The following is an 11,121-nucleotide window of genomic DNA, read 5'->3' as shown; positions in this document are numbered from 1 at the left end:
AACCATCCTTCTCATTTTGCAGATGTTGATTCTATCATTCCTACTTATATAGTAGATGCATTGCAGCCCCCAATTTTTGTAAAGGCCGATCCACAGGCAACAGATATGCAGCCTCATGTCATGCCTACTAATGCAAATCAACTCTTAGATACACCAATAGTTGCTTCCTCACCTGTCGACCATCAGGAGCAACATGATACATCACCTAGTTTCTTCCATGCTGATGTAGAACCTGGTGCTCCTCAAGATAGAATTGCCCCTCACACACATACAAATGAGGATAATGTTTTTGAAGAACCTGAACTCTACTCATCAGATATTTCCACACCTTTGAGGAGATCTGGAAGAGTGACTAAACAACCATTGTGGTTGACAGATTATGTAGTACCTCTGCCAACCAAGAAGCCTCATTCCCTGGCTAATTACCTTTCTTATGATCAGCTAACTTCCTCTCACAGAACTTATTTGGGAGTTGGTGTATTTGCCTCCAGGGAAGACTCCCATTGGGTGTAGATGGGTGTACAAGGTCAAGCTTAGAGCTGATAGAGAAATAGAAAGGTTTAAGGCTAGACTAGTAGCCAAAGGCTATAGTTAAAAGGAAGGTCTTGACTATAATGAAACATTCTCTCCTGTAGTTAAGATTGCTACTGTTAGGACAACCCTTTCATTAGCAGCTATGCAGCATTGGCATATCCAACAGATTGATGTTTACAATGCTTTTTTGCAGGGAGACCTAGATGATGGGGTCTATATGGAGTTGCCACAGAGATTTTCAAGCCAGGGGGAGACAATTGGAAGATGTAAGCTAGTTTGCAGACTTGTTAAATCTCTGTATTGGTTAAAGCAGGCTAGCAGACAATGAAATTAAAATTGACTGAAGCCTTATTACAGTCAGGATTCAAGCAAAGTGGTCTTGACCATTCATTGTTCATTAAACAGAATCAAAGTGATGTAGTAGTGATTATTGTCTATGTCGATGATATGCTAATTACTGAAAATAATTAGCAGATGATACAGGCAACAAAAGATTCTCTACACAAGGCTTTCAAGATTAAAGATTTAGGATAACTAAAGTTCTTTCTTGGAATGGAATTTAGCAGGTCGGGCAAAGGTATTCTAGTGAATCGGAGAAAATATGCCTTGGAGATTATATCTGAGTAGGGGATGGGAAATGCCAAACCAGCTTGGACACCTCTTGAGATGAATGTGAAGCTGACTGTGCCAGAGTATGACAAGCTGACAGGTAATGAAAATGATAATATGCTTGAAGATAAGGGGCAATATCAAAGATTGATAGGGAAGCTGCTGTATTTGACTCTAACAAGACCTGACATAGCATATATAGTTCAAATGCTTAGCCAATTCCTTCAACAACCCAAAAAATCTCATTGGGATGCAGCCATGAGGGTTACAAGATACATAAAGAGGGAACCAGGACTAGGAGTGTTGTTCAGCAGTGAGAAGTCAGACAAAGTCTCTGTGTTCTGTGATGCAGACTGGGCATCATGTCCCAGCACAAAAAGATCAGTCTCTGGGTTCTTGATCAAATATGGTAAGTCATTGCTCTCATGGAAATCCAAGAAGCAAAGCACAGTATCAAAAAGTTTAGCAGAAGTTAAATATAGGAGCATGGTCAGTGTTGTCTCTGAAGCTGTTTGGTTGATTGGGTTATTGAAAGAGTTGGGAGCAGTTGTAGCATTACCAGTTGATCTGTATTGTGATAATAAAGCAGCTTTACAAATAGTTGCCAATCCAGTATATCATGAAAGGACTAAACATATTGAAATAGATTGCAATTTTATGAGGGAGAAGATACAAATGGGATTGGTTAGAACACAACATGTTGCCTCAAGAGACCAACTAGCAGACATATTGACAAAAGGGCTTAACAGAACACAACATGAGTTGTTGACTGGCAAACTGGGAGTACTTAATGTGTTTTTACCTACCAGCTTGAGGGGGAATGTGAAAATAGGAGTCTAAGTAGCATTATTGTAAATAGCCAAGTAGATTAGTTAATTAAGTCGGTACTTTGGCTTAGTTTATAAATAGAGGCAGTTAGAGTGCACAGTGTATTCAGAACATTATTATTCTTCTTAGCTAATAACAGAATTCATTTCTCTTTTCTCAGTTCTTCTCCTTCCTTCTCAATTATCTAGGGTTGATTGCTAAATCACCCATAGATTCACACTATTCTACTATAACTCTTTATCCTAATGTGTCTATTTTCAGTTGTGTCCTTCCATTATAAGTACTTGTCAAAATTAATATAAATAGTTAAGGATATAAAAGTCAATTAATATTTTAGGGATATTTTAGTCACTCAACATTATATATATATATATATATATATATATATATATATATATATATATATATATATATATATATATATGCGCGCTTTTATATGCGCTCAATTCACTCATGAAACATCTACACCAGCCTTAAATGCATCAGCCCCTTCTTTTTTTCCTAGTTTGAGCAAGAAAAGTCATTTTATCATGGAAGAGGAGATCGATGCAACGTAGGTTAAGATTCTTAGATGACCGAGACGATTGCGATCGAGTATTTCAAAATAAGAAGAATGGAATCAAAAAATTCCAAAAATAAGACGATTATGGGACGATTTCTATTCTTTCTCATGTGAACTCGATCAGAATCTTGGGGTCTCGAAACTGCTAAAGTCTACTGGACTGCAAGCTATAACTTGTATCATATGCTTTTATTTTTAACGGTGAATTATACTAGTTGTCAATATGTGTTTGGCCTTTGTATACTGACAAAGTAACGCATAGCTAGTGAAAACCATAAACTAGTTAGGTTAATCCGTTACCGGGAAATATCGAAGATTGGGACCGGAGATTGAAAGAAACACGTGTGCCCAATTTTTGTGGCTCTTCCATCGGATACGACGATCCGTCTTAAATCTTAATTATCAACAAGGAAAAGTTACGTTAAAAGAGCAAGCAAATGAAGGCTACTTTACCTGGTTATTAAGTTTCAATAATTATCTGGTATAAGTTTTGTGATAGCTAGCAAATACTAATATATTAGGTTGACATTGCCTTGAATAACTAATCTGATTAAATGGAGTTGCTCCATGTATTAGTCATCTTCTACACAACTATTGGCAGGGTAATAAAAATCAATTAACTTGTCATCCGAATTAAAGCATGCCCCTTCTAAAACTACGACAATGAGTTGTCAGCTTAATACTAAACCATAAGGAAATAAAATCAAAACACTAAAACTATAAAGCAATGAGTCTAATACATTGACATGGTAACAAATTTTTACCCATTTACTGTAATTTAACTTGTTACAACATGTAATATTATTAATCTATTTCTCAGGTTAATCTATCAGATCTAATATAGAGAATTACATATTATTGAAAATCAAGTTAACCTAAAAGTATTTAAAAAAAGAGATTAAATTCTCAATACATATAACATAAACTCAAAAAAAATCATACAATTAAGATCTGTAATAATTCCTCCTATATATCGATCCCTACCCAATTAGTCAACCTCCTACCCACGACAAACTATATATATATAGGAACAAGTATACCAATTAATTAATACAGCCAGCCGGCTTAAACAGCTAATGATTTAGTGGACCTTGTCAATCTCACCTTCCCCCTTTAATTCGTATGTCTATTCATATCAAAAAGATATACTATATAGTTGCCAAAAAATCAAAGAACGTTCAAAAACCAATGGCTTCTTCAGCAAGAAAGCATCAGTACTTGACGATCGTGATTATAACTTGCTTGATAGCATCATCGTCAGGACAAGAACCTGAATCCACTATCCTCCTCAAGTTCAAATCTTCGCTCGCAAACGCCACTTCATCACTTGGCAACTGGGATTCATCGGTGCAACTTTGCAAAGGCAACTTTTCCAATTGGAAGGGATTGATTTGCCTCAACGGCAAATTCACCGGTCTCCAGCTAGAATCTATGGGATTATCGGGGACCCTTCACATCGACGTACTTTCTCAATTGACTTCTTTACGTACTATAAGTGTTATGAACAATAATTTTGAAGGGCCATTTCCGGACGTGAAGAAACTTGGAGGATTGAGAGGCGTCTACTTGTCCAATAACCGCTTTTCCGGTCAGTTGCCTGACGATGCCTTCGCCGGAATGAAGTCAATTAGGAGAATTTTTTTGGCAAATAATAGGTTTACCGGCAAGATTCCGACGTCGTTATTGGGAACTCCGAAACTTGTAGAGTTGCAGCTACAAGATAACCAGTTTCATGGCAGCATACCGGCGTTTGCTCAGCAGGATTTCCAATTAAATGTTGCAAATAATAGACTTGAAGGTCCAATACCAGCTCAACTTAGCAGTCAAAGCTTAAGCTCATTTGCAGGTTAGTTTGTCTTAAACAAAAATATTCTTAGTTTTGTTTTAGGTTTAAGTTATTTTTTGCACTGTCAGTTTAGTTTACCTTGTTATAGGCTAATAGCTCAAATTTAATAAATAATAGAAACAAACTCATGATAATATAATTAAGGTTAATACGAATTGTTTTAATAACTCATGTATAATAAGTACAAAACGAGAGATGCAAATTTTGATATTTTCCAACTAATGTGAGTGGCGAAAGATGATTGGACTCTCTAGTAAAGAGCAATGAACAAAATTTGATTTAAAGTATAGTAACTAACTAGAAGAAGTAGATAAGAAATTAAAGAAATATTGTTGTTTTCAAAAGATTTACTGAATAAATTAGTTATTCAAAAGTTTATAATTAAAGAAGTTGGTGGTAAAAAAATATTATTGAAAAGAGTTTAATTTTTGTAAACCGGTAATGCAAAGAAAATTTTATACTATCAAATTAATCAAAAAATATCTACAAATAACTCTTAATAAAAAGTAAAATTATAATTATAAATCTTAAAAATAAAAGAAGTTTATTATCGAGCTTTTCCTTCAGTGTCTTTGTCTAGTTTTTCTTGGCCTAGAAGCTAAAAGGATCTTCATAAAGAATCTTCACGACTCCTAATCATTGTTATCATCGTTTACTTTCAATGACATTATTTTACGATCTCGCAAGATGTGCGCATTTTGGTTGTATTTCTTGTTTACAAAAGCTTTATGTGTTCTTGGAAGAATTTAAATTATATATAAGATATAGTACAACGTCTTTATATAATTAAGTCATTTAAAAGATAGTTACAAATAATTTTATTTGATAGTATTTATTAGTAACTAAAATAAATAATAAATAATCCATGATAATATGTTATTTATAATGATGTTAAAAATATCCATATATATAATGCAGAATAATATTACAATTTACTAACTTACAGGTGCATAAAATTTTGACAGGAGGAGCTTTTAATGGGTTGTTTGTTTGTTTTTGTTTGTTTGCCGTTCTGTAATAACATGCATCCGTGCGTCCTAATTATCGGCTGCCGCCTGCCGAATAGATCTCGAGGAGCGGATCTAGAATTTAAGTTTTATGAATTTAATCTTTAAGGTTTTAGCATTGAACTCATTATATTTTTAAAATTATGGGTTCATATTGCTATATATTACAATATTAATAAATTTTTACACATAAATTTATGTTCCACACCAAAAGTATTGGATTCAATTGAACCAGGTGCTGATACATTGCATCCGCCCCTTTGCCTCGAGGAATAAATGTGAAATTATAATAATTATGCAGTTAGACATTAAAATGGAAAATAAAAATAGAACTAACAGATCTAGAAACATGTCATAAGTCAGAACCAAATGAAGAACTTATTGGTAAGAAGTGTTTTACCATCTTATTAGTAGGCTTATCCGGCGCAACAATAACAAGAACAATAATAGTTACGGCTCAGTCCCAAACAAATTGGGATCGACAATATGAATCCTCATTGCTTTCATTATTAAACTCAACTTCGATCATTAGCATTACCAATAATAATAATAATAATAATAAAAGTTCTCTATCAAGTCCAAAATCTATTCCCAACTAGTAGATATTACCTATATGACTTTTTCTCTTTCATTTTGTTCTATCTTTGGCTAAGTATACAAATCTTAATTAATTTGATATTAGATTTTAGATACCGAATGATTACAAAAGAAACATGTCATGTAATTTGGTTATCTTCCTCCGGGAAAGGGAGAGAAAGATTAGCGTAATGTAGGCAGACCGGGTCACGGGATGGATATATTATTTCTAAGTGGCATGCACGTTCTAATTAGGTGAAGTCAAATATTGATACCCTCTTGATTTCTTTAGCTCTCATATATCCTCAAATATATTATTTATGTGGCAATCTATTCTCTCGTCATTTAAATAGACGTCGCAATTTAATATTTATCCCCAGGCAGACAACATGTTTGCAGTACTTTTGTTTTAGTTGAAGCTAAAACCACCCTCAAATTTTTGACTATTCTAGTTCACCAATTTAGTTAGTGCAAGAATCTAACATGATATCGTAGTTTATTGGTGTCCTGTCGTTAGAAATCACGCTTGAGAGCTTCAAACAAGATTTTTACATATTTGTGAACCTCAATTATGTTATGTTAAAATTTGGACATGTACAAATATTTTTCTAAGGGCTTAATGGCTGGTACGAATTACTTTCGAAATACAAATTTCAATGAGGGATAATAATTCAACTATTAGTTATATTTTGATAAATTGCTCTTCTGACAAAGTTCTTTTCTGAGGATTATAAGAAAGGTTAAAGTTAAAATTAAAAATAAAAGTTTATTTAAAATTATCTAGTTTAAAATCAAACATGTGTTTTTAGATTATACTTCATATATCTCATTTTTAATACTATGAATCAAATGATTCATAAATACTAAATAATTAGAGAATATAAACTCCAGTACGTATTACAACATTCATGCATTATAATCTTAACATAATTCTGTCCACAAACCACACACAGCAGCTCAGTGTAGTTTTAAATAATACTAATATGTGTTCATTTTTTGTGTGGTTTCAAACAGGAAATGTGAACCTATGTGGTAAGCCAATGCCAGCATGTCCAGCATCAAAGGAGGAACAAGACAATCCTCCACAAGGCAACAGCTCAAAGAATAAGAAAGGAATCCCAATAGTGGCAATAATCCTTGCAGTCATTGGTGGATTACTCTTAGCAGCCATTATCATTGCTCTCTTTCTTCTCCGTAGGCAAAGGAAAATACCATCTCAGTATGAAAAATCATCAGTGAAAAATCTCAACAAATCAGAACCAAAGAAATCTTTGAGAGAAGACAAGTATCGAAGAAGTGAAAAGGGAAAGTTGTATTTTGTGAGAAGGGATAGAGAAAAGTTTGATTTAGAAGATCTTCTTAGAGCACCAGCTGAGGTTTTGGGAAGTGGAAGCTTTGGATCTACTTACAAAGCGGACGTTAACATTGGCAAACCTATAGCTGTGAGGAGATTTAGGCAAATGAGTAACATGGGGAAAGAAGATTTTCATGAACATATGAGAAGGCTTGGCAAGTTGTCACATCCTAATATCCTTCCTCTTGTGGCTTTCTATTATAGAAGGGAAGAAAAGCTTTTGGTCACTGACTTTGCTGAAAACGGCAGCTTGGCAAGTCATCTACATGGTAATTATATATAATTAAGTCACTTTCTTTTGATTTTTGAACCAATTATATATATTTTGAATGTTGATCAGGGAAAAGAGGTCCTAAACAATCAATTAGTCTTGATTGGCCAAGTCGTTTAAAGATGATAAAAGGAGTAGCAAGGGGATTGGCTTACCTCTACAAGGAGCTTCCAACATTGACACTCCCACATGGACATCTTAAATCCTCCAATATACTTGTAGACCACAGCTTTGAGCCTCTTCTAGCAGACTACGCCCTTGCGCCAGTCATAAACAAGGACCATGCAAAACAGTTCATGGTCGCCTACAAATCACCCGAATACATGCAAAATGAACCTCTCACTAGGAAAACTGATGTCTGGAGCCTTGGCATCCTTATCCTCGAGCTACTAACCGGCAGGTACGTAGCATGTTGTTAAATGGTTTTCTTGTATCAAAATTGTTTAACGATAGATAAAAAGGACTAGAAACCATATAAAGAAGTTTAACTCTAAAAAATTATATCCATGTTTATGTCCTTAATTAATAACAGGTTCCCAGCCAATTATCTGAAACAAGGCAAAGGTGCAAATGCAGACTTGGCAGCATGGGTGAACTCAGTGGTGAGAGAAGAGTGGACAGGCGAGGTTTTCGATAAGGATATGAATACAAAAACCAAAAAACATAATAATAATAATAATAGCGAAGGTGAAATGCTTAAACTTTTGAAGATTGGAATGTGCTGTTGTGAAATGGATGTTGGAAGGAGATGGGATTTGAGGGAAGCTCTAGAGAAGATTGAAGAATTAAAAGAATATTCTCATGACGAGGACTATTCTTCTAATTATGCAAGTGAAGGAGAATTGTACTCTTCCTCTAATTAAAGCCATCACTGATGAGGATTTCTCCTTTACTAAGAAGGGTTAAACAAGTTGCTTTGAGAATCAAATATACACATATATACTTATAATTCAAGTAGAATTTTGTGTAAAAACCAAATCATTGTCTTTTTTATTTTTAAAGGTAGAAATGTGAAAGTTCGAAATTAATTAAGGAAGCTCAAATCTCATGTCTTCGTGGATCCTTTCTTCTTTTTTTTCTATTGGATTTTATATATATGGATACTTTGTATGAGTTTTTTCTCAATATATAAAAGATATATATATTTGTTCTTTCCTTGGGTTAGAGAATGATCTACTTTACTTTTGGTATCAATCTTTATTTGTTTCATTTAGAATTGAGCACCTCTCAAATGTAAATGAAATGTAAATGAAATGAAAATGAAATGAAAATGTAACTACATTTCTAATTTGCCAAATAACTGTTGGTAATCTGTGTTCAAAATCAGAAAATTAGAGAAGTAAAAACGTTAGTTCAATAAATAAAACATAAATAATTCCGAGCCCATAAGTTGTTTGTGTGTCCTTAAGGAATTTAATCATCTCACTATTGCCCAAGGTTATGGATTAATTCCTCCCAGGATAGAACGAAATAACTATTCTACGACAGCGGCACAACAAATCACAGAACTTTAGCGAACTCAACAAACGGATCAAATCTCACTTGATACTTAGAGAAAATAGAACCTGGTTTTATTGCCACCTCTTGATAATAAAAACGGAAGAAGTGATATGTTCATGTTGTTTATATCCATGCCCTTGTTACCAACATCTTGGCAGTGGTGGCAAACCACCAGAATAGCAGTCTTATTGGTGACTGTGATGTCCTCTTAGCCCAAATCATACAATTAACAATCTTATGTCCAAAGAGGGACCCAATAAATTATTAAAATTATAGCCATAACCATATATATGGTTATAAGAATTAATTATATCTTTGTATTTCCATAAACATGCAATGTGGTTAACTTGCAGATTTCGATCGTCCATCCGCGTTGTTTTCCCCACACAAATTCCCACAAAATGATGGCATCACGTATTGGGGTTTCACGTAGTCACTAACGTAATTCACATGGTATATGGTAAAAATAGATTTCGGCCTTCCTACGTTCGATCGAGTTCAAGTGGTAAGAAGTCGGATTGGGATTTTGGGAGTGAACTCCGAAGACAGTACTAACGAGCCTCGAGTCCAACGGCTGCTCGAGGAGTCGGCTCGATAACCTTATCGAGCCCGTGACCAAATCGATCCTCAAGGCATTGCTTCGAGGTCGGAAATGCGCGACGCTCATCCTGAAGGTCGAACTCGAGCCAAGACCGAAGGGCTCGACCCAGTAATGAGTTCTAGCCAGTATCGAGCTCACAGACAAGAGCCGTTGCAACCGCACCAAGAGAGAGAATCTTGGCGGGAATCGAGGAAGAAACAAATCATCATGAGTCCTCCACCATATGCTTTATTTTATTATTTTTTGTTATAAATAAAGTAATGACCTTCTACTATAAAAGGGGATCCTAGTAAGTTATGGACACACTGAATATACTGGAACAAAAGATACCTCTTTGTGCTTGTTTTCTTTATTTTATTCATTCTTTTTGATTCATTATTCTCATTTTTATAGTCAAGAATATTCGTATCGCTATCTCTCTATACGATTTGTATCAAAGGGTATAATGTATCCTTAGAACCATACATAAATTTAACATTATTCGATTTTTCGGGTAAACAGTTTGGCGCCCACCGTGGGGCTAAGGATAATAGTAATTGTTTGACATAAATCTGCAGTACACGCCAGTTTACAACTTCAAATCAGCAATGGCTTTACCTATCGACCACGAAGCCGGCCTTCAAGATGAAACCAACAACTTGGCACCCGGGGGCGGAAGGCCACTTGACGATGGCACTGAGGCTCGAATTGAAGTACCCGAAATTCGAGCCGAAGTACCATTGGATGTCAATTCATTAATAACTCTGGAGGCGAATCAGCGTTCCGAACCGGAAAAAAGCATTCAGGGTGGTACTCGATCCGTAGCCCGAGGTACCCATAACGCGGGGGAAATCGGAACCAGCTTACGTATGATCTTCGAGATGCTACAAGCCCAACAAGTAGTGATAGCCCAGTTACAGAGCCAAACTCATATACAAAGCAGGCAGGATCCCAATCCGCTTCGAGAAATCACCCCTAGAACGGAGCCCGCCATAGTAAAATCAAACGAGCAAGAATCGGGGACCACTCCCGAAATTACTAAATTGCTCGAGGAACTTACAAAATGAGTCGAAGCCAACGACAAGAGAGTGGAAACGTACAATGCCAGGGTCGATCAAATCCCGGGGGCTCCACCAATGATAAAAGGGCTTGATTCGAAAAAATTCATACAAAAGCCTTTTCCCTCGAGTGCGGCCCCAAAATCAATCCCCAAAAAATTTTGTATGCCTGAAATTTCCAAATATAATAGTACGACCGATCCTAACGAACACGTCACCTCTTACACATGTGCCATCAAAGGTAACGATTTGGAGGACGATGAGATCGAATCCGTGTTGTTGAAAACATTCGGGGAGACCCTCTCGAAGGGATCAATGATCTGGTATCACAATTTACCGCCAAATTTCATCGATTCTTTTACCATATTAGCAGATTCGTTCGTAAAGGCAGATGCT

The 11,121-nt window shown here is 35.5% G+C and overlaps 1 protein-coding gene across 1 annotated transcript; it reads left to right on the top strand.

Moving 5' to 3' along the window:
• Window positions 1–3,618: 3,618 nt before the first annotated feature.
• LOC104087492 (pollen receptor-like kinase 4) lies at window positions 3,619–8,493 on the top strand. The gene is given in 5 exon segments (XM_009591974.4): window positions 3,619–4,379; window positions 6,977–7,585; window positions 7,657–7,987; window positions 8,120–8,447; window positions 8,449–8,493. Coding segments are annotated over 5 exon segments (2,037 nt in total). The 5' UTR covers window positions 3,619–3,655.
• The last annotated feature ends 2,628 nt before the right edge of the window (window positions 8,494–11,121 follow it).

Source organism: Nicotiana tomentosiformis, chromosome 8, assembly GCF_000390325.3.
Source record: "Nicotiana tomentosiformis chromosome 8, ASM39032v3, whole genome shotgun sequence".
Lineage (NCBI taxonomy): Eukaryota > Viridiplantae > Streptophyta > Magnoliopsida > Solanales > Solanaceae > Nicotiana > Nicotiana tomentosiformis.
This window is presented reverse-complemented; position numbering and strand designations above follow the sequence as displayed.